We start from the raw sequence: 23,946 nt of genomic DNA, 5'->3' as shown, positions 1-23,946 counted from the left end.
AGCAAGATGTTTTAAAATTATGCTGAGTGCTGTGACGGTGGTTAGACAGGATGCCGCGATGGTGAGGTTCCCAGTGTCCGGGGAGGCCTCCCAGATTAGGTAGCGGGTACCCCAAGACTTGACGGGTGACAAGGAGCTGCGCAGACCTGGGAGAAGGGGCCAGAGACTAGAAGATACAAAGCTTCTGAGGAGTGTTAGAGGACGAGGCAGGGGTCTTCACCTGCTTAGACTGCTGTAACAAAAATACCACACATTTGTTTGCACAGATATGGTGATGGAAGTCCCTCAGGTCAGGGCACCCACGGCCCCAGTATCTGGTGAGGACCTGCTTCCTGGTTTGTACACAACCACCTTCTCACTGTGTCCCGACATGGACCAGAACAGGGACACGTGAGCTTTCCTGACTCTTACAAGGGCCTTAATCCCATTTCTGAGGGCTCTGCCCTGATGCCCTCATCAAAGGCCCCACCTTTGAATACCACCACATTGAGGGTAAAGTTTCAACATACGAATTTTGGGGAGACACAAACATTCAGTCCGAAACTGGGTGTGGCAGAGGCAGAGCAATGCAGGGCTGACAAGGAGGCAGAGAACTTAGCTCAGCCAGCTCAGGGATCCTCCAGGTGTAAGTGGGGGCCATTAGGCCTGGGGAGTGGGGGCCACTGAGGAGTGTTTGGAGCAGAGATGGGGTCCCTGGGGGAGGTGGCACAGTGCAGAGCCTGTGGTTGGCAGGCTATTGAGGATGGACTTGGCAGGAGTTCCAGGGAGGGGTGTAGGGAGCTGCCTCCTGGGGAAGTTATGGGTTGTATCTGCTGTTTGTTTATTCGACTCACCTCTAACTGGATTAATGACCCCACTAACTGCAGTAACGGGAACTTTAACATTTGGCAGGGGTCTGGTTATGCCAAAGAAAGGTATAGGTTTGAAGGGGAGGGGCTGGACCTTGGCAAGGGTCATTCCCAAGAGCTGCCCCACTCTGGGCCTAGTGGTTCAACCAGGAGGCAAAAGGACAGAGAATGTATCGTCATGAGAGAATCTATCGTACAGAAGGGAGTCAGTGAGACCAAGTCCAAGGTTACTCAGCCTGGGCACCTGGGGGCTCACCTGGACCACTGAGGGAAGGTTCCTTCTAATGGGAAAGACGTCACAAGCAGGCAGGTGTGAGCTCCTCAAGGGCAGCGTTGTGACCACCTGTGTCCCCAACCTGTGTCTTGTGTGGGTCACAGGGTCTGGCCCACAGCCTGCCCTTGGGCACTGTTTCTGTACAGACAGATTGGTAGATCTGAGTGAGGGGTCAGGAGTCAGATAGGCTTAGGCTTGAATCAGTGTCTTCTCCGAGTCTCTCATTTCTTCATCTGCAAAATGGTGAAAATATGAGGATTAAATAAGATTTTGCATATATAGCACCAGGCGCTATATACGTACATTCCTGAGTATGTATGCTTAGGATGTCAGGGTCTTGGTACTTACTCACTATTCCATGACAGAGTCGGGACCGGAGAATCTGAGGGACTGCCCCATTCTGAGGCAACAGCTCTTAGAAGACAGATGGCTTGGCTCATCCAGAGCTGAGAAGGCCTTGACTGCTGTTTGCTGAGAGAAAACAGAGAACAAGACAGACAGGTGGTAGTAGCCAGTGTATGAATACAGCAGGAAGCGGGATTTTATTCACCTGGTCCTCACTGGTGACACCCTGTGCTGAGGACCAAACGTTTGGGTTTGGGTGGATGCATGGCACATGAAAGAGCTCACTCTATGGTGGCCGTGTATCCCAGAGAAAGTGCCAGGCTAGGAATGCAGTCTATGCTGGGGAGACAACAATGTTTATGACAGTTGTGCAATAAATGCTGAATGGATACTTGAGTAAATGAAGAATGACTGACTGACTGACTGACTGAATGGGTATAGTTTGCATGTTGGGATTCGGTTTAGACTTGGGCCGAGTGAGAGAATCTATGATTCTATCATGACAGAGGATGAAGTCTAGGGTTATTAGTGTGGCCTACCAGGCCTCACCTGCCCTAGCTCCTGCCCATCTTCCTGGGATTCCTGGTCTCAGGGCTGAAATACTCCAAGCTCCCAAATACTGCCCGCCATTGCATGTCTCTGGCAGGGTGCTGGGCCTTGTAGTTTTGATGTTCTTTTTGCCCTGCCATCCTGGCAAGTAGTCTTTCAGGGTTGAGCTCATGTGTCATCTCCTCTAGGAGTTTCTTTCTGACTTGTTCCTGCTCAGAAGCAAGAAAAGGAGGTCCAGTGAGCCAGGTGTCCCCGAGACCTGGCGCTGCCAGAAGCAGGACTTGTGCTTCGTTTTCTCTTCTGAATAGGCCGCGAGAAGGCGTCCGTGACAGCGGCAGTCACCAGCCCTTGAGTGGGTGTTCAGTTACTCACATCTCATACACTAGTGTTGAATTGTCTCCCTGATGACCGAAGATGTAGAGTATGTTTGCATGTTCTCACAGGCGTACTGGTATGCACATGTTTTTCTCTGAGAAGTATCTATTCAAGTCCTTTGCCCATTTTTCCATTGGGTGGTTGATCTTTTTGTTATAAGTTGTAAGAGTTCTTTATATATTCTGGATACAAGTCTCATTAGATATATGTATGAGAAATATTTTCTCTCATTCTCTGCCTTGCCTTTTCATTTTCTAAATGGTGTTTTTCAAAGAACAAAGATTTTTAATTTTGAGTCAGTCCAATTTTAACAACTTTTAAAAAAATTTTCTGCACTCTTATGTTCTACCTACGAAGACTTTGCCTGTCCTCCATCATGCTTTCTTTTAGAAGCTTTATGGTTTTAGCTCTAACTTTAGGTTGATGATGCTTTGTGAACTGATTTCTGTGTGTGGTGTGAGGTATGGATCCAGGTTCATCTTTTCCATATAGGGATCTAGCATTCGAGCAACATTTATTAAACAGACTTCTCTTGTTTTGTCTTCGCATCTTTGTAAAAAATAAATAATCGACCGAATCAGTGTGGGCTTATTTGTAGGCTTTGGTCCCATAGATCTATAGGCCTGTCCTCATGTAAACACCACACCGTCTTCATTATTGTGGTTCCAGAGAAGATTGTGCAACAAGGTAGTGTGAGTCCTCAACTTCATTTTCAGTATCGTTTTGGTTCGTCTAAGTACTTAATATTTTCACATATATTTTGGAGTCAACCTGTCAAGTTTTACAAGAAGCCTGCTGGAAGTTTGGTTGGATGGCATTAAATTTAAAGCTCGATTTGGATAGAGTTAAATCCTAACAGGACTGAACCGCCCACCTGTGAGCACGAGGTCTCTCCCTGTCCCTTTTGGCCTTGACTTCCTCTCCGCAGGGTTCAGCAGTTTTCACCGTAAAGGCCTTCGATAGCTTTTCTCAACTTCGTTCTGAAGTGTTCTATGTTTTGGGTGCTATTGCGTGTGGTCCTGTCCTTTGAATTCCATTTTCCATTATTTCCTCTCGTGTATAGAATTGCAGTTGATTTTTATGGTGACTTTCGGTCCTGCCACATTGTTAAATCAATTTATTCTCTTCAACATTTTTGTTTTTGGAGATTCCCTAGAACATTTCATGTAAACGATCATGTCAGCTGAGAATAAAGAGTTATACTTCCTTTTCCTATTTTATGCCTTTTTTTCTTTGCTTAAGTAATACCAGTAGGACCTCCAATACAACACTGCATAGAGCAGTGAACACGGGCAATGCCTTCCTCTGTTTCCAGGCTCAGGGGGAGCAGTCGGTTTTCAACATTAAGCGTGATATGTACTGTAGCTTACCACTGATGTGCTTTAGCATACTGAAAAAAATTATTTTTTATCCCTGGTACGTTGAGAATTTTTGTCATAAGTAGGTATTGCTTGTTTTGTGTTTATCAGGCTGATCATATGGCTCCTCTCCTTTATTCTTTTGATTCAGTGAATTATATTGACAGATCTAGAACCTGGCATTTCGAGGGTAAACCTCACTTGGTCATGATGAATTATCCTTTTTATATATCGCTACATTTTATTAACTTTAAAAAAAAGATATAAGTGTCCAGGTGTAAAATAGGTAAGTCGTGGGATCTGATGAAATATAAGCACAGGAAATATAAGCAATACTATCGTAATAACTTCATATGGGGACAGTTGGATCCTAGATTTTCCATGGCAGTCACATTGTAAGGTATATAAATGTCGAATCACTATGCTGTACACCTGAAACTAATGTAATATTGCATGTCATCTATCCTTTATTTAAAAAGTATAGATATAAAATTTTATATACTTTAACCATAAATATGAAATTGCAAAAAGAATAAAAAAGCTGGCTGTGAACCGTGAAAAGTCTGAGATGATGGGTGAAGGAGTACGCAGGCTGGGAAGTAGCTAAGCAGTCGTATCGCAGTTGTGTGTTAACTGCTAGAAATAAACAAGCTAAAGTTAATAAGTTTCTTGAGAAATTAGCAAAAAGGTCCTTAAAAATATGGGTAAGAGTTGGCAAAACAGAAAAGGGCATAAAACAGTCATTTAAGAATATATACCCGTCTGCTGGGGCTGTCGTAAGTGACCACAAACTTGGTTGCTTGACAACAGACTGTCCTTCTCTCACGGTTCTAGAAGTCTGGCATCAAGGGGCTGGCTTTGGGGGCTTCAGGGAAGAGCCCGTTCTTCGCCTGTTCCACTGTCGGGTGCCTGCTGGCATTCTGTGATTCGGGGCTGCGTTGGTCTGTTCTCTGCCTCTGTGCTCAGGTTGCCTCCTCTCTGACTGTGTGCCTTTCATGAGGACCCTTCTCATTGGATTTAGGGCCCATCAGGATAATCCAAGGAGAGCTCCTCATTTCAAGACTCTTAACTTCATCACATCTGCAAAGACCCTTTTTCCCAAGTTCACTAAAACTAGCGCCATCTCCTACAACACAAATTGTTGTCATCTTTATAAATGGTTCAAATAAACAAGTTTGGGTAGCTGTTTGGCTAATTTGGGAATGTAGCCATTTGGCGAGGTAATCTGTGGCTAATTGGCTTTTGATGAATTGGTCATTTGACACATTGATTTGCAGCCAACTGGCTCTTGGAAACTTGATGTTTGTCTAGTTGGACTGTCTCCCACATGGGCCTGGGGCTTGGTGTCTGGGGCCAGGCTGAGGCACACATGGGCGCCTGGCAGGCCGAGTTATTGGTGCTGGACTCAAAGATCATCTTAGACCAGGAAGGGAGAATCCCAGCAGACCTGGCTGTTGCCCAGCCTAAGCCATCCGCTTCATCCTGAGAGCCTGCCCCTCCGGGAGAGGCTGAGATTCGGGGTATACCGATACTAACAGAATGAGAGCGACTTCTATTGGCTGTGTGCTGGGCACTGGGCAGAGTGCCTCTGGGCATTATCTCATTTGACCCTCACAACAACCGTGAGCAATAAATACGATTGGTTTGCACTTTACAGTTAAGGCTCGGAGAGCTTAGGTTACCTGGCCAAGAGCACACCAGAGGGTACATGGCAAAGTCCAGATTCCAGATCAGGTAGATTTCTTTCTCCCAAGTCCATACTGTTAACTGCTGGGTCCTAAATGGATCAGATGCAGTCCTTATACTTGGGCAACTGCTGATGCCATTGGCTCATTCCCTGCAGCTTGGCGGTGGAGCCCTTTCCTGTTTCTCCAGATGAGGAAACCGAGGCCAGGGCTAGACGTGAGATTTGTCGAAGGTCACGCAGGATCTGTGTGAGAGCTAGGATTGGAACCAGGTAGGGCCTTGTTTCTCCTTCCTCTGCTTCCAGCCTGGCTCCTGGATTTCTTCCTTTGTGTCCTTGTCTCCAAAAGTGGGACAGATCCTATTGGCCTCGCTGCCTTCCATCCCCCAGCTCTCCATGTTTATGTCCCTGTTAATGGGCCTTTGCAAGCCGGCCCAGCTGCCGCATGCGAGCCAGAGAGCCACCTGGAGCTGTGTCTGCCACAGAATGTTTACGGTGCGCGGAGCTGAAACGAAACAACATCCATCTTGTTGACTGGTCCCAAACACTGGACTCATTCATGGCCAGACCGCTGACAGGGTCCCCGTGCTTGGCAGTGAGCTGCCACAGCTCACTCGGCAAAACCTGGCAGCAAGAATAACGCAGGCAGACTTCGGGGAAATAATGCCCTGAGCCCAGGCGGCCCTCTGGCCCATTTTCTAATCAACCTAGTCTCTAACCAGATGCATCCATTAAGGTGGTGCACTGTGACATCAGGGTTGGTCTGAGGAAAGATGCTGGGCACTGGGCAGGCATCAGAAGCGCAGGTCAGGGCTGCCCACAGGCCTTGGTGAGGACTGATGAGATAGACCGTCTAGTACATGTGAAGTGTCATGAGATTTGGCAGCCCAGACTGGAGAGACTGTCTTTACCCCAGACAGACCTGGCTTGATTCCTGGCCTGGCCCCATCACCTCCCAGACCTTGTTTCCTCTTCTCTCCAGCAGGGTTAATGGTGACCTCTGCCTTGCAGCGCTGATGGGAGAACCTTTGAGAAACTCATAAACCAAGTCGTCCCTCTAAGTGTCCCATCTCCTCCAGGATGCCACAGAGAGTATTACAGAGAGGGTACTGCCTTTAAGAGGCATCAGCAGGGCACTGTGGAGTGAATGCCTACTGGGGAATGCAGACACCTGGGTCCGGTCCTGACTTGGCTATTGGCTGTGTGACCTTGAACAAGCCTCTTGCTCTCTGTGGACCTTAGTCTTCCTTTTCTATAAAATAGGAGGCTGAGACTAGATTGTCTTTTAGGGTCATGTTAGCCCTGACATCTTATGATGGAATGACAGGGATGCTCCTCAGGAAGCATCCTCAGGAAGTGTTGTTCCCATAGGAACCTGGACCTTCGTCAGCCCTGTGGGTAAGGCCAGGGATGATCACTGTAACCACAGCCAAGGACTGTAGTCTGGAATGACCAGCCCTGGGATTGAATGCCAGGTCTGCTTCCTATGTATGTTATTCAGGAGAAGTCATTTCACCCTTCTTGGGCTTCAGTTTTCTCCTCTGTAAAATGGGCTACTTGAATCTATCTAGCAAGACTCTTGATAGGCTTAGCTGAAACATATAGCATGGTGCTCTGCCCTCCGAGGTACAGACATAGCACTTACATCACATGGTAAGGGCTACAGGGGAGGGACTCCAGTATGCCTGGGAGTGGCCAACCACAAGAGGAGAGGGTGGCATGGTTAGGGAAGGCGTCAGGAGACAGTGATGCACTAGAAGGAGGATAGGGGGAGGGAGGTATTCTCCCTTGTCCTCGGGGGCGGGGGAGTTTCAGTCCTGGCACTGATTGATCTGGCAGCCTTTTCTGTTTATGGGCTTTTTAGAATGGCACTGGTGCCTGGCTCATCTCTGTGTCCCAGAGCCCATGCCAGGCACAGGGTAGGAGCTTGGGGGTGCAGCGTGGGTAGATAGTCTTCGGCTTTTTCAGAGAAAGCACTGGGTTCCTGTGGGAAGTAGCAGGCCTGTCAGGTAGCGAGGCATCCCAAATGTTGGGGCCCAGGGAGGGAGAGGTCCAGGTCCTGTGCAATACTCATCCTCCTCTGGACCATGAGGCTTTTGACAGGGGATTTGTGATGGCTCTCCAGGGCTAGAAGAGAGTACAGACATTTAGCCGCACCGCCAGCCCATTTCCTTTGCCTTATGGCCGCGGAAACTGAGTCCCAAGGGCTGGAGGCTAACCAAGACATGCAGTGAGTCTTCAGGGAAACCTAGAGCACGGGGCTCTGCTTCCCCATCCAGGGGGTCTTTCCTGGGACTCTCACACAGAAGTATGAGAAAGTGGGTTGGGACCAAACTCGAGGGCTACTGGACCCAAAACACCCGAGTACTGATTCATTTATTTTGGTGAGAACCAGACTCCTTCCCCATGGAGCCAAATGTGACCTGTGACCAGGCTTTCTCCTCTACGGTGACCCAGCCTTGAGTGTCCCTGAGTGGGGTGCCCCATCAGCTGTATTTGCCTAGAAACCCTCCCTTGCAGCCTCAGAATTCAGAGCAGCATGTTCCTGCTTGGGCTGGTGCAGCCCAGAGCAGCACCCAGGCTGCACCAGGCTAAGTCTGTGGTCTCCCACCTTCTAGAGGCTCCTATTTAGAAAGCAGACGCTGCTAGATGCTGCTTCTTGTTCCCTCAAACACACTTGTGGTAATGTTCATTATGTTCCCACCCCCAGCTCTTCAGGGAAGTTGGTGGGTTCGACCAATAAAGCCATAATAGCTGGCGTGTGGTCTGTGCCCTGGCGGACCCACCGGGGGGCTGCATCTTAGAGAAAAGGCTTCCGTCTTTCTAGGTTCATCTTTCCTGGCAGCAGAGGTTCAAGTGTCATTCAAGGCCTCGCTCAAGTCTCACCTGGTGTGTTCTTTTCTGCTTTAGTCCTTCAAACTGGTATTTGATGCAGTTACATGTGAGCCGCACTAGACAGTGCAAGTGGAGCTTGACAGGGGACGCGAACAGGGCTGGGGACGAACAGAGGAAGAAGTAGGGCATGCTTGGTGGGGGCAACAGCAAGGGCATGGGGGTAGAAGGGAAGAACAGGGTGGAGCTGTGAGCAGCAGGGCGCAGCTGCAGGGCGGGGAGTGTTGGAAACCAGCAGGAGAGGGATGGGTAGTGGGAACAGACAGAGTGCAGAGTCTCGTTTGCCTGGTGTGGGCATTCAGAGGCATCTCATGGGTAGTGGGAGCCGTGGTGGGTGAGGAGCTGGGGCAAGGGTGAGGTTTTTATGCTTTGGAAAGATCACACTGGCTGTGGTCGAATGGATGGATGGTTGTATTCAGGGAGGAGAAGAAACTGTTGTTCAGGTTTGTTGATGGTTTGAACTGAGGCAACCACAGCATGGATAAGGAGGGGGGATGGACTAAGGGCTGTTAAGAGGGGAAGTGGGTACTGAAGGCAAGGAAGGAGCTGAGACAAGGAGCACAGTAGGAGAAGGAGGTTTGGGTGGGGGAGGAAGGGAGTGGAAAGGTGAGCTCCATCTCAAGGTCTCAACCCCCAGTCTCTGCTGATCAGCCAGTGCCAGGAAACTGCACCTGCCTGAGAGCCCCTCTGGGGCTTTCCAGAGTCAGCCTGGCACACCCCACCTTGTGCCCTCAGCGCATAGTAGGGCCTGGGGAGCCTGCTTGGGTATCATGTGTCTGCCTTCTCATGGGTCCTTCTGGGTGCAGAACTCTCTCTGAATCCAGAAACAGACCCTGGGATTCAGAGACACCAAGACGCAGGCCAGCCCATACAGATACTAGACTTACGAGTGTGTGGGGTCCCTTCATAAGTTACAGAAATGTCTAACTTCTGTGCCGTTCAACTGAATGCTGACTGGAACCTAAAGATTTTTTTAAAGTGAAAAAAGAAAAAGACATGGGTCTGCCCTCTGAATGTCCCGGCACTATCGAGTCAGATGCACTTGGCCAAATCCTGGCTCCCATGTCACCCCGCAGTGGGACTTTGGAGGCGCTTTTCCATCTGAAAAACGAGGAGCTGGCTTCCGCCGCTGGTTCTCAGAGCGCTTCCTTTTCCTAACAGGGCCTCCGCTACCCTCCTGAATAGAGTTCATAGATGGCGTGGCCTGCCTGCACCAAAGTTCTTAAAAACTCCACACACTGTTTCACCGCATTATAAAGGAGAAGTGCGAGGGAAATAACTCAAGGGTAACCTGTGTTCCCTGTACGTGCACTCAGGCGTGACCCTGCCAGAGACGCAGCGTCCCAGGCTTGACAGCTACAGGCACACAAATGTCACAAGCAGAGTGACCAAAGCTGATGTGATTTTTTTAAAATGGTGAACACCGCCTGTTGAAGTTCCAAACAAAACACAGTTCAGTCTCTCCTCAATTTACATGGCAGTTCCATTCCTGGAAAATTCAGTGTATGTTAAAACCATGAAAAAAGTACTTTGTGTTTATGTGTAAAATGGAGCTGTATTCAGGCTTAGATGACCAGGTTGCTTGTTTATGGTTATTTTGAATATCTGGCAAGATACTCAAAAGTTAGCGTAGGGCTGACCCACCCTTGGCCATGAGCTGTCCATTTCTGGCCCCTCCCCACTGAATGAGTGGCTCCCAGTAATTGTGAGTGCCAGACCTCCCTCCCCCAGGGATTTTCAGTGTGTCTCCTGGGGTGGAATCCCAGCCCTGGAGAATCCCTGCTACCTTATGCCTCCTGTGCCCCAGCAGGTGAGGGTGCAGATTGGAGCGCTGGCTGTAGGTCCTCAGGGAGGGCAGAGAAAGACAACAAAAAGCTCTTTGGGACAGGGTTGGTCAGGGAGGGCCTCCTGGAGGAGGGCCCCTGAGAACTGAGAGTTTTTAGAGCTGAGGCCTGGGGAAGAGGGATTTTTCAGGAGTCAAAGCAACTCCTATGACTTCTCCAGGAGGCTTTGCCTTTCTGCCCATACTGCGAAACAAGTCATCCTTTTCAGTGTCTATCAACTCTGAGTCTCTTAAGGGCCTGCTCTGTGTTTGTCTTTCCAATGGTGCCCTTTTCTGGAGGATGAGGTATCTTTCCGAAGAATGGCGGTATTTTCTCAGTCAGAACAACTGATCTTTCCCAGAGAGACCCGAGATGGAGGGAGGGGGTTTTAAGATGCTGGCCTCTCGTGTCCCTCCCTCTTCCCAGCTCTCTGGAGCTGTGCCTTTCCCTCCTTGCCCTCCTGTCTTTTTTCTTCCTTTAGATAACTTTTTAGCAATTGGGAGGTGGGGGCGGGGTGAGCAACATAGACACGAATAAGGAGTTAACTAATTAGCTTGATTTAAGTGGAGGATGTTAAAAAAGGGGGGGCAAACATGAAACAATAAATACATGCCTGACATAAACATTTATGGTTCTGTATTTACTGAAAAAACACAGATGGAAATGTTTGTCTTTGAGAAGTTTTTATAGATTTCAACAGCCATTTCCTCTGGATTTCTTGTCATCCCATTACTCTCCTGGTTGTTTGGGGCTTGAACGAAAACAAAGGGTTTTTGGTGACTGTCACTATTGTTCCCTGGTAATCTGGGCCAGGCAGGGGCTCCCGAGGTGCTCAAGCTCCCTGGGAAGTGATGGGCCTTTGATCAGAGAAGTCTGGGGTTTTGCAACCTCAGCATCAGAAAATCTTTTTATGTCTAATCCACAACATAAAGAATCTTAGAACCATAGTAATGTGTAAATGCTTAGCTTTATAAAATTGCATCATTTCGGAATGGGAGAATCATGGAATTTTAGAATCCCAGATGCAGGGACATTTCTAATCTTGAATGTGGGAATCATGATGGCTCAGTATGAGGAAACATAGAATCTGAGGATTTTAAGGGATATCATAGTTTTTTTCATGAGGCCACCCCTTCTCCATCCCTGGGATGTAATTAAATCAACTAAATATGGGCTGCGCTTTCATTTGCCAGCCCTTGGGCCCCTGCATGTGCTGTTTGCTTCCTGGTTCAACCTAGAATTTTGCCCCCCTCCCTCTGAGGCGCACACTAGTAGTCATTTGTACCTGGTCTGGAAGCAGTCTTTCCAGAGAGGGAGCTGGGGAGGGGGAGAGATGTGGGAGGCTGTAGCAGGTGGGGGGTGGGGGTGGGGGTGGGGAGGGCAGAGCCTCTCTCAGACCCCCCCTGAGGAGGAGCCCGGGGTTCTGAGACACACTGGATAGAGCCTCCCTCCTGTCAGCTGCCTCATCTCAATGAATGTGTCTGTCTCCTTCAGGACAGTGGTGACCCCTGGGTACCCTTCCTCCTAATAGCTTACTGAAGAGAAGATTAATGAATAGGAAAATAGGTTAGTAGACAATGTCTAGATGGAGTAAAAAAGTTTTAAAGGGGTGGGAAATTAAGAAAAGAGCTTAAGAGATATATAGGACATGGTGAAAGAGTCTAACATACATTGTTGCTCAAGAAAGATGGAGGAGAGATGTAATGTCTGAAGTGGTAATGGCCAGCAATTTCCCCACATTGACAGAAGACATCAAGCCACTTATTTAAGAAGCCGTATGGACCCCAGGCAGAATGAATAGGAAGGAAATCACGACTAGGCACAGCAGAGTCACAGTCTACTGCAAACTAAACGCAACGAGAAAATTTTGGAAACAGCCAGGAGTGAGGGGTGTGATACAGTATTTTCGAAAGACTTGCAGATAACTTTCTAATAACAATGACGAAATCCAGAAGACCGTGGAAGAAATCTCTAATAGACTGAAAGAATATAACTGCCAACCTAGACTTCCATACCCAGTGGATGTATCCTTCACAAGAACAGGTGAAAGAATAACATACTCAAACAAAAGCTGAGAGAATTCCTTGCCAGCAAGCTCATAGACTTTCAAAAATCTTCCTGAAGAAGGAAGATGACTCTGTATGGACGCAGGAGGAAGGAAAATATGTAAATAAATATTGACTCTACAAAACATTGATAATATGTGGTAAGGTTTAAATATATATATAGAATTAAAATGTGCAACAATAATCTGGGGGGAAGGTGGGGGGAGAGAGAGAGAGAGTTAAAGAGTCCTGAAATTCTTGCAGTTTTCAGGATGTAGCAAGGCCACTATTCTGTATTAGACTATAATATTAAGTGAGGGACAGATGCTGTAAACGCTAGGGTAACTACTTATAATAAAAAGAATGTGTATTTAGCAAGCTAATAGAGAGATAAAATAGAATAATAAGAAATACTCAACCTGAAAGAAGGCAGAAAAGGAGAGAAAAGGCATACGGAATAGGTGGGAGAAATAAAAAGCAGATAGTAAGGTTGTGGATTTCAACCCAAGTATAAGTTACTTTAAAGGTAAATGGTATAACCGGGGGAAAGAAAGGGAAGTGTTGTCAAGGAACATGTATAAAGGATCCATGGACAAAGCCAAAGGGCAGTAGGATTGAGGGTGGGCTACAGACTCTGTAGCTCCAAAGGCCCTAAGGGGAAGTGGTGTGGGAAAATGAAGACAGCTGTACTTGAACATCAATAAAAAAATTTAAAAATAAAGATAAATGGTATGAATGGACTAAATACTCAAATTAATAACAGAGATTGTCAGAGTAGATAGAAATTATTTTATGGAAGAATATTGTATTAATAAGGATGCTTTATATTACATTAATAAGGATGTGAGTGGCAGAAAGTACAGCTGAGACAAGCTTAATACACTATAGGAATTTTACTATTCGCACAGGGGTCCTTGGTGCAACCGGTGCTTCGGCTTAGCTTCTCTGCTGCCCTGGTTGAGACACTCTGTTCTGTCAACATTGCCCTCCAACAAACCAACTTCCAAGGTGGCTTCTACTCACTACTGGGGCGACATGCTTGCTCATTCACAATAGAGGAGAAAAGGCTGTTCTTACCTTCGTCGTCACACAGAAGTTCCAGGCCTCTATCCAACTAAACTCTCTTGTGTCATGTGCCTGTCTTGGAGCCAGTCACTGTGGCATTGTGGCACTGTGGCACTCTGGCTAGGAGACGAGGTCATGCTGATCAGTTCAGGCTTCTGAAGCCTGCTGGAGTGCGACTTAAAAGAACAACCATAGGAGCCAACATTAACACAGAGCTTCTTACTGTGTGCCAGATGTACTGTTCAAGGTACTTCATACATGGTACCTGAACCCATTTCAATAAACTGTGCTACAGAGAAGCCAAGTCACGTGACTTAGACAAGGTCACAGCTAAAAACCAGAATTCAGACCTCGGTGGTTGGACCTCAGAGTCTACGCTCTTATCTGCTGTGAGATACTTACTGTCTCTTCACCTCAAGTCCCACAGGTAGATGTGGTAACATGGGGCCCTGTTGTGGGGAAGGAAGGGGAATAAACATCAATTCTCAAGGACTGGATGTTCGTGGTTTGTGCCCTGCCCTGCCCACCAAATTCATCTGTTGAAGCCTAAGCTCCAGTGTGGCTTTTTTCAGAGATAGGACCTATAAAGGAATAATTGAGTTTAAATGAGATGAAGGGTGGGGCCCCGATGCTCCAATAGGATCAGTGTCCTTGTAAAGGGAGACATCGGAGCACATTGCGCCCTCGTGCTTGCTCTCTGCCTTCGAGAATGAGGAAAGGCTGGATGAGGGACATGGTGAGCAGGCAGCCACCTACAAGCCAGAGAGTTCCTGACAGCAACGCAATCAGCGGGAACCTTCATTTTAGACTCCTAGCCTCCAGAAATGTGAGAAAGTAAGTATGTTGTTCAAGCCGCCTAGTCTGTGGCATTTTGTGATGATAGTCAGGCTGACCAATACATCAGGAAAGTAATCAGCTTCACTGACTCTGAATCTCTTGAGGATGTGGAATCATGTCTGGGCCAGCATTGCCCTCTAGTCCAAGAGAGCTGGGCTTGCACCATTTACCAGCTGCATGACCTTGGACAAGTCACTCTTCCTCTGGAAAATGGCATTAGCAATACTGGCATGGAAAGAGCCTGGTACGGGGCCTGGCACGTGGCAGGCACTCTGTGAACTTTGGTATTCATGATATATTACATTTAAAAAAAAGCAGAATACAAGAAAACAAGTATATCTTCCTGTGGGTTTTTTTTTTGGTAAACAATATATGGAAATGCATATGGAAATACCATAGAGGTTCATGTGTCGCCATGCGTGCTGTGGCTGTCTCTGGGTGTTGGCCTCATAGGTGTCATTTATTTTCTAATAGTTAGTTGTCTAGGTATATATTCTAATTTTTCCATCCAGCACATTTGTGCTAATTTGGTGGTAATATGAGAGACCGAGAAAAACTCAGCCAATGTGTGTGTTTATATACAGAGATGCCGGCACCTACAGGTGAAACCAGCGCTGGGCGGCTCACTACCTGGCCCTGGCCTAGGACAGAGTGGAGGGCCAGCTCACTTGGGTTTCTTTGTGATGCCTTCCTGAGGTACACCTGCTCTGGTTTTACTGGCTGAGTCCCTGTAAATCTAGCTTAGCTTTAAAGGGGAATTTATGGAGTTTTTGTGATATGGGATAAGGACAACAGGTGGTCATAAACCTGGCCTGAAGCCTTGAGCATCAGACTCTGTAGCTCCAAAGGCCCTGCCAAGCTTATAGCCCGCCCCCCTCCAGTGACCGTGAACCCCCGGACTGTGGTCACCAGGAGTTTGGGCCTGGTGGAGTGGGGAGAGGGGATGATGATAAGGCAGTGTGGTGAGGCAGGAGGAGCTTGGAGTATGGTTGCAGCTGGGGCTCAGCCTCTGCTGTATGTCCTTAGAGAGCTGCTCACTCTCCCTGGGCCTGAGAAGGGGAACCCTGTGTCTCCTGCTCTCTGGGATCTCCAGTGCCCCTCCTACCCTGCCCAGAACTCCCAGAACAGCTGAGGAGGCTCAGAGGGCCGAGGCCCTGTTCTGCGCTGACTGAGCCTGTGCAGCCCAGGCTCAGGCTCAAGACCTCATCAGGCTGAGGCTGCTTTCTCTGGCCCCTGGAGCTCACTGCCTGGGAAAGCAGGTCAGGGGGCTGTGACCCTGTCTCCCTGGTCTGTCAAGATGGCAAAAGGAGGGGTCTTTACTAAAGTGCTGACTGTGCCAGTCACCATACCTCTGCATTTAATCCTCACAGCCACCCCCTGGAGCTGGGGTTCTTATTCTCATTTTGTAGATGAAGAAACTAAGGCTCAGAAGAGTGGCCCTCATTTAGGGTCAAATAGCCAGAAAATTAATGGTGGAGCCAGGGCATCGACCTAGATAAATGTGTGACAAAAGCTTGGTCTGTTTTCCTAAGTGGCAGCATCTGGCACATAGTAGGCATGAAAGTGAACTTTGGACAATCCTTGCAGCCATCCACCTTCCCAGTGTCCCCAGGCACTTCATCTGGGTCTAACCATGTGCTAGGAGTGAGGGGAGTATCCCCGGTGGGTGCCCAGAGACCTGCTTGCTGTGCGAATAGGACAAGTGTCTTCGCCATCTGGGCCCCCGTTTTTTGTATGTGAAGTAAATTGGACAAAATCATGTCTCCGCGTGCTCTGACACTCAGCTGCTCTGGGGGCCCAAGACCCTTGTCCTGAAGGACTGACTTCACAGACTCGTGGGGAAGGCAGGAATTTAATTGCACTTAAAAGCATCTGTGTGCCAGCACAGAGTGTTACAGTCCTGACTTTGCAGTGATGTCGTGGAGATTTAGAGCTCAAGCGTGTGGAGTATTTGGCATCTGCTGGGTGTGTGGAAAGAAGGTATTCACACGGCAGCTGTTCACTGGGACTGCTGTGAGCTGAGGTGGGGGAGCTCGGGGAGGGCAGGAGAGACCAGGGAACGTTCCAAAATGGGATGCGCTGTTGAGCTCTGCGGGCTCAGAGGGTTTGGAAGGTGTCAGGCCACCCTGACTGGATGGGTGAGGATGTGTGCAGCACATCAGCAAAGCATTGTGGGAGTGTGAGGTAACGCCCAGGTGGAAGAGTGAGCTGAGGCTGTGGGGGGCCCCGAGACAGGTTCAGGCACTTCTGTTTATTGAATATCCACCAGGGGCCAGCCCTGTATTCAGTATTTGACAGTAGTTTTCACACCATGAACTCTACCCCATAAAATTCTCCCCATTGTATAGATGCAAAAAAAATCTAACTGCAAAGCCTTGTCTCTAACTGCAGCCCTAGCTCAGGGATTGGCAAATTATAGTCCAAGAGCCAGTGAGCTGTTTTTCTAAATAAAGTTTTATTGGAACACGGCCCCATTCATTTGTTTACCTATTACTTATAGCTGTTTTCTATGGTCCAAGTTGAATAGTCCTGACAGTGAACTGTATGGCCCCTAAAGCCATATTTACTATCTTGCTCTTTACAGAAAAAAAAAAAGTTTGCCGACAAGATGGCTGAGTCAGGAGATCAGTGTGAGTCTGAGCCCTATGTTTACTGAGTGATGTGGACAAATTGTTCGCCCTTCTGCCCCTCACTCTCCCCACCCAAGTCTGCCCAGGCCTAGTCCTGGGAGTTGTGATGAAGCTCATAGGCAATGGCTGCACAATGTGTTATAGATGGTAAAGGGCAGTGCCTGGTCACCGGTCTGGTGCTTGGTGGGCACTGCAAGTCTGCTCTGCTTGTGTAAGAACGAGGAGCAGTCCTACAGGCTGTCTTCCACCTGGCCGCTGGCTGCTCCTGGGACTGCAAGGAGGCAGCCTCTAGGCCTGAGATGCTGAATGCATCATTGTCCCCTGCATACAGACTTGGCAGGTTTCGGCCTGAATTAAAATTCCTGTGGGGAGTCACCTTATATGTGGTACCGCTTTATAGCCAAGTCATTATGGTAATTTGCAAAGCTCTGTGGTGTATAACTGGAGACATTTGCTTCAGATTTGCTGGCTGTGACCTCATTCAGACTGCCAGGTCCTGCATCTGGTGACCCCTGAGCCTTGGGGGCTTGTCCTTTTGAATCTGGCCTTAAGGTCATTTAGACGTGACCTTCCTGGGGATAGAATGCTTCTTGTACAGGGCCCTGCATCCTGGCCCCATCCCAAGCTCAGGGATAAATGGAAGAGATAATGATCATTATCATCACCATTACTTTTCAAGGGCTTACTGTAAGCCAGTCACTGTGCAAAATGCATTGTGTTCATAATCTGTTAACTATCACCAGAACCTTGTGAAGTAAGTGTTTGTACCATTTTACAGAAAAGAAAATTGAGACTTGAAGAGGAAAGTAAACCAGACTCTTACCCAGCCCCAGAGGTGGCAGTCCAGGCTCTGCTATGGATTTGCTATGTGACCAAGAGGTCCTTTCCCTCTCTGAGCCTCAGCTTCTTCGTCTATTAATGAAATAGATGGTCAGTTCATCCCAGCCCTGACGTGCTAGGTTTTCTTACCAACTTGTGAAAGTGAACACAGGACCCCCCTCACCTTCTAGTCCTTCCCCATGCTTTACTTACATGGGGAAAGCCAGCTCCAGGGTCGGGTCCCCTGTGGCACAGTGGGAGACATGGCCGCTGGGTGCAGCCCTTTCCCAGGGTACCCCCATCACCTCGGGCCAGCAGGGCTGCTGTGCCCTCTCGCTCCCCCGCCTCTCCTGAGAAAGATTCCATCCTTGCTCCCTGAGACGGAGAGTGAGCAGCAGTGGGCCCTGCGCTGCACTCGGTGACAGAGAGACCACACACCAGCCAGCAGGGAGCAGTGGGAGGTCTCCTGGCAGACTTGGGCTTGGGGTGGGCAGCAATGATGGTACCCACTCTTCCCAGTGGTGGCAGCATCTCTGGGAAACGTATTACACTCTTTGGTTTAATTTTCAGCTTTTGAGAGCACTGGTGGCCTAGGGTAGGGTCTGGCATAGACCTTGGGGTACCTGGGTTCAGGCCCTGGCTATGCTAGCAGTGGTCACATGATCTTGGGCAGCTACTTGCCAGCTCTGGTGCGTGTGTCCCCACCAGGTGGGGAGGCCCGCACTTTCATCCAGGGTCTGTGGAGGTTACACAGACAATGTCTGGATGGGTTTGGGGCCCTAAGCAGTGCCAGACTGTGGCCCAAGGGGCTCCTTCCTTACTCCCTCCCAGAGCTGACTTGCCTATTTATTATAGGAAAACCTCTTAAAGTATCCAGCAGAGAAGGAGCCCTCTGGCCTGAATTGTCAGAGTAATGGCTGTCACTTCCCACATCTCCGCTTGGCTCCTGACTGCCTGTGTGACTTTGGGCGAACCCCTCCCTGAGCCCTTGTGTGCTTGTCCGTAGATGGGGTGACCCTACCGCCTGGCAGAGTTTAGGAGCCATTGTCATGGTGGTACTTTGGCTTCCCTGAAGACTCCCCAACATGATCTTCATTGGAGTCACAGGTGGGGTGCTTGTTCGGGGGCTCCCAGTGGTTCATCAGTTGGTCGGGACGCAGCAGGACTGAACTTGGGCTTTGAAGTCTGAGAGATCTGGATGGGGCCACGAGTCGAACCTCGACCCCTGGGCCTAGTCAAAGGCCCCTAATCTCTCCAAACTTCAGCTTTCCCAATCTGGAAAATGGCCGTAATGAGAATGAGTCACGGGGTGGACACTGGAACATACTGAATGTGCCTGGCGCCTGGGAAGTGCTGGGTGAGCAAGGGCTTCAGAAACGCTGGACTTCCCGGCACCTTCCCCAGGGCCCACCATCCATTGCTGCACACGTCCCCCTCAGTGAAGGGGGGTAAGTTACTCCAGGGTCCTCCAGGGCCTGGCAAATTCTTAAAGGAAGCTCAGAACCACCTCCCCGGCCCCAAAACTCTGGGGGAAAGGCCCTGCCAGACAGCCCCGTGTGAGGATTAAGTTCTCTCTGCTCCAAATGCTATTGATGGTCATAAAATTGTCTATAGTTTTCTGAGGCCCAGTCCCACAGTTTGCCTCCATGGAATAATATCATCACACGCAGAAACAATGAGGAAAAGGCAAAGACCGCCAGCAGAGACAGGGTTAAACGAGCAGCAGCCTGCTCTCATTAGCTCAGGCCATTCGCGTTTGTTACCAGGGATTTCTTTTTAATTAAAAAACAACCAAGTTATTAAAAAATAAGCTTGTGAAGGGCTGGCTGAGCAGCAGCCAAAGCCAGAGGGGGCGAGTGTTCCTCGCAGCAGGACACGGGCCGGGCTCTGCCTGGGAAGGTGACACGGAGGGCAGCTTCTGAGCAGATGTCCATCAGAGGCCGCTCGAGCAGGCTCGCCGGTGCCTGGGAACCTCGGAACTTGTCTGAGCCTCTCACCTGCCCTGGGACCTTGAGAGCGTTGCACCTCATCTGCAAACCGTAAAGTGCTCAACAGGTGCCTGCCTGGTGCCTGTCTAGAGCCGGGCACATGGCGAGGTAGCTCAGGGTGTCTAGCCTTGGGGGTGGGCCAGAATTAGGGTGAGGCTGGATTTTGGCTAAGAGACCACTTTTTATTACACAGTGATTACGATGTGGGGTTTGGGTCTGGCAGACCTGAGCCAGAGACCCAGCCCAGGCTCTTCCTAGCTGTGTCACCTTGGGTTAATAATTTAACTCCCCAGGCCCCTGTTTTCTCTTCTGTACCCTGGGCATGATAATATGCATACCTCCTGCAGAGGCCGGTGGGGAGGAGGCTTTGCTGCGACAGGGGAGCTGCGCCCAGGGCTGCACGCACTGCCCAGCAAATGGCTCTGTCGTCTCCTTGTCCTTACATGGGGGCTGTTCCGGTGCCAGTTCTTCTCTCAGTACTTGGGCCTGTTGATAACGTCTTATTACCTCTCTAGAGTGCTTTATGCTTTGGACAATTTCTGCTCCTGGTGCACCTACTAGGTGCCAGGGGCTCTGCACCTTAGTGCTCAAATCCTCACAGCACCTTGAGAGAACTGGCATGGCTCTCTCCATCCTACACCAGGGAGCTGAGGTTCAGCCTCGGGGAGGGCCAGCCCTGGGGAGGGACTTGTTCGAGTCACAGGCTTGGCTGGGGGCAGTAGAGGGTCACACCAAGGTCCATAGGGCCCCCGAGCCCCTGTATGTCCTTTCCTCCTTGCATAAGCTGGCCAGACGACAGGGCAGAAAGCCCAAGGAAGAAGTTGTTTCCAGGTTAACCCTTCTCACATTATAGATGAGAAAACTGAGGCCCAGGGAGTGGAAGTAATCCAACAACCACGCCCAATGTTTTTATTACATGCGATGTAGCCTTTCAAGGGCTCTCAACCTGCTGCCTCATGTAGTCTTCATAGAAACCCAGTAGCTGGGCCAGGCAAATAGTTGGGCCGTCAAGGAACCATGGAGGACACTGAGGGTGAATAACCACTTACTGTATTCTGTGGTATGATGCAATTTGGAAAGCAACAAAGATTGAATAAGAACAGGTTCTTGTTCTTTGGTGGGAACAGCAGCAGGTGCTGTTCAATAACCAGCTCCTTGACATTTAATGCCACTCAGCCTGCAGGGCAGCTGAGATTCAGACCACCAGCTCTCTCCCGTGGTCCTGTACCTCATCAAATGAGCAATAGGTGATAAATGCGAGGATCATAGATTCTGAGCTTCCCAGAGACAGGAGCTTGTCTGTCTAGTGCCCAAGTGTTTACTGCACCTAGACTAATGCCTGGTACTATTATGGACCCTGTAGGTGATTGTGGGAATTAAACAAGACATCTATGTGCCTTGGGTGTGGCAGGGGTTCAGTGAGTGTTGGCTCAAGGGTGCTCTGTTTCATGCTGTATGCAATGACCGCCCTCTCCCTGCCCCCCCCCCCCCCCGCAGGCTGCCCCTCCTTACTTTGTCTCCTTTTCCTGTCTTTCTCTACCTAGTGAACGGGAGCTACGGCCACTGCACCCCAGGCTCGGAGAAGAGCCTGCTGGACTTGGACCTTGTGGAGGGCCTTGGCCCCACCTGCCGCCAGGGCCTCTTCCTTCCAGCAGGAACCCCACTACCCCGAGGCCACCCCCCAGCCTGTGACCGGCTGCTCCATTTCCCCCACCCAAGCAGGTATGTGCTCCATTGCCCACCATCAGCTGTCCTCTGTGGATACTCCCTGGAAACCAAGGACCAAGGGCCTCCAGACCTCACCTCGTCTGCCTTGCTAGTGGGATACACAGGGGAACTGAGGCACAGAATTGCCAGGGACTAGCCAGAGCCCAGTGGTGCAATGCAAGCTGCCTGGTGTGGACCCCACACCTCCTGCATTACAGGACTTATGAGAGACGAAGGTGGTGTTATTAAGGTGTGCTTCCATGTTGCAGCAGCAGCAGCTGAGATGGCTTTCCACGGAGGAAGATTTGGAGTGTGCTGGGGGAAGGAAAACTCAGTTTAGGGTTCACACTGTCACACCCTGGGCTACTCATAGAGCAGAGAGGGGCCATCTCCTGGGGCCACCTCCTGACCCAAGAAGCCATCATCCCACAGAACCTGTCACATAACCGTCATATTCAGCGCTTACACATTTCCAGTTATGTCCATCTCTGCAGAATGTTTCATTAAATTGCATGCTGGGCTGAAATCTGCCTCCCGCAGCTTCTCACCCATGCCTCTGTGCCCTCTGGTTTGCTGACAGGCATAGGTCAACCACAGACAGGCCTCTGTACCCACGCCCTTGGCTCCAAGAGCCCTCACCCCAGTGCCTTGAGCTGCTGGCCTGAGACCTGTTCACAGGTGAGGGATGCGAACAGCTGGCCCCGTTGTCACAATTTATCCCTTCACCCACCATTTATCAAGTGCCTCCTGTGAGCCAGGCACTGTGGGGTGCTGGGGGTGCCTTGGTGAAGGAGGCAGAGATCTCCCTGATGGAGCTTACTGTCCAGTGGGAGCACCACAGTGGGAGGTATTATCAGATAGCTTTTCCTTCCCGTGGAGCCATTTTTCTCTGAGAACTGAGGTTCCCTCTGGCCTTCTTTGGTGTTGAAGAGACCTCTGATTTATAGGAGCGTATTCGTCTACTTGGCTGCCGTGACAAACCACCGCAGATCGGGTGGCTTTGGCCATAGACATTTCTTCTCTCCCAGTTCTCTGAGCTGTGAGTGCAAGATCAAGATGTCAGGTTTGGTTTCTCCTGAGGCCTCTCTTGGCTTGCAGACGCTGCCTTCTCACTTTGTCCTTGTGTGGCCCTTTCACTGTGTGCACGCCCTTGGTGTCTCTTCCTCTTACGAGGACACCAGTCCTTAGGATTAGGGCCCCACCCACCGACCTTATTTAATCTTAATCACCTGCCTAAAGGCTCGGTCTCCAAATATGGTCACATTGAGGGTTCAGGTTTCAACATACGAATTTTAGGAGAACATCAATTCAGTGCATGACAAGACCAAACTTCCTTTAGTTTCCAAGCTGTGCATCGTTTGGCAACGGTCAAGTGCATGTATCTGCTTGATTATTCACTGCGGCTCCCAGCAGTAATCCATTTTCTCCAGGGAAATTCTTTCTGCCTCAGGGTGGAAGCTAAGGGAAAGCTAAGTGAGTGTTGTGTTGTGTTTTGTTTTGTTTTCATAGAGACCTTCAAAAATATCTCTTGTCATTTTCGAAGGTCATTTGGACAGGTTAGGACACAGGAGAGTCTGTACCCAGAACCCTACACCAGCATCAATCTAAGTTGCTGCCACCTCTGCCACCAGAGTGGTTGAATTTGACCTGGCACTTTTAGACTCCCTCGTTTTCCTCTCCCTCCCACTGGATTGTCTTACTGATACTCCTCTCCATTCATGCTGACCCCTCCTGATCTGTGGCACCTTCACCCACTGCCTGGGTTCCTGTGGCAGCCACACCAGCCATGTCCTTGTGTCCAGACCAGCTTGCTAATACCAAGGAAATAGCCCCCACTTTCTGAGTGAGCGCTGCCTCTGCACATTCTCTCATCTCATCCGCACAGTCCCAGGAAGCCCAGGTCCTACTGCTAAATAAGCAACCATCCTGCTTCTTATTTGCCACACCCTGGGCCAAGCACTTTATATGTGTTAACTCATTCAACCCACAAATGCCATAGGGTGGGGAAACTGAGGCCAGAGTGACTATAAAACTGGCTGAAGGTCACCCAGCAAGTGGTGAGAAGTTTTAAGAAACTTTAACAATGTCCTGATTTTGTCATTTCTGTGCTTAAAGTGACTGCCCATCACCACCCTGGTCAGCAGAATGTATTGTTAATCGCGGCTTGAGTCCTGGCTCCACGACTGGCTCTCCGGGCGAGATGCTGACCCTCTGCAGGTCTCGTTGCCTTTCCTGTAAGATGAGGATGCAAACAGCGTGCAGGCCTCTGGTGGTGTTGGGAGGCGCCCGTGATCAGGCCCCTGCCTGCCACCACCAGTCTCCTGGCCTTGCTTTGATTCTGCCACATGGCTTTCTATCTTCACATCTTGGCCTCCAGATCCCTGTGCTCTCTTCTGTTTGCCACCACTCCATCCACCCCTCAGCAGAGTTTAAGTATCCCCTTAGGGGGCTACTCCTCAGTTTCCCCATTAGAAGGGGAGATTCTTAAGGGCAGGGACCTGCCTGCGCTCCACATTGTCTCGAGTCCCCAGCATTACCCAGTGTGGTGTGAAAAGCCTATGGAGGGAGCACATTGACCTTCAGCCCAGGCTTCAGCCCTTGAACCGTCGGGTGTATTGACCTCATGAGGTCTGACATCACCCTCTTCTCCCCTAGAGCCTCTGCTGGGGAAACACTGATTTTCCCAGTTGTGCCAGCTCCCTTCCAC

General features: G+C 49.6%; 1 protein-coding gene across 3 annotated transcripts in view; it reads left to right on the top strand.

Annotated features, from left to right (window-relative positions):
• GLIS1 (GLIS family zinc finger 1) overlaps nt 1-23,946 on the top strand; it is a 208,831-nt gene that overhangs the window by 105,486 nt on the left and 79,399 nt on the right. For 2 of the 3 annotated variants that reach the window (XM_037161383.2, XM_037161376.2), the window contains exon 3: nt 21,077-21,254. In XM_037161383.2, the coding sequence (XP_037017278.2) occupies nt 21,077-21,254 (178 nt within the window). Of the gene's footprint in view, nt 1-19,622; nt 19,641-21,076; nt 21,255-23,946 lie in introns of those variants that run through there. The other variant, XM_037161391.2, reaches the window with a different exon arrangement.

The sequence above is a fragment of the Artibeus jamaicensis genome, unplaced genomic scaffold (genome assembly GCF_021234435.1).
Source record: "Artibeus jamaicensis isolate MK-2021 breed Jamaican fruit bat unplaced genomic scaffold, CSHL_Jam_final scaffold_1019, whole genome shotgun sequence".
In the NCBI taxonomy this organism is placed as follows: Eukaryota; Metazoa; Chordata; class Mammalia; order Chiroptera; family Phyllostomidae; genus Artibeus; species Artibeus jamaicensis.
Note: the sequence above shows the minus strand (reverse complement) of the source record. Positions and strands in the feature narration are given on the sequence as shown.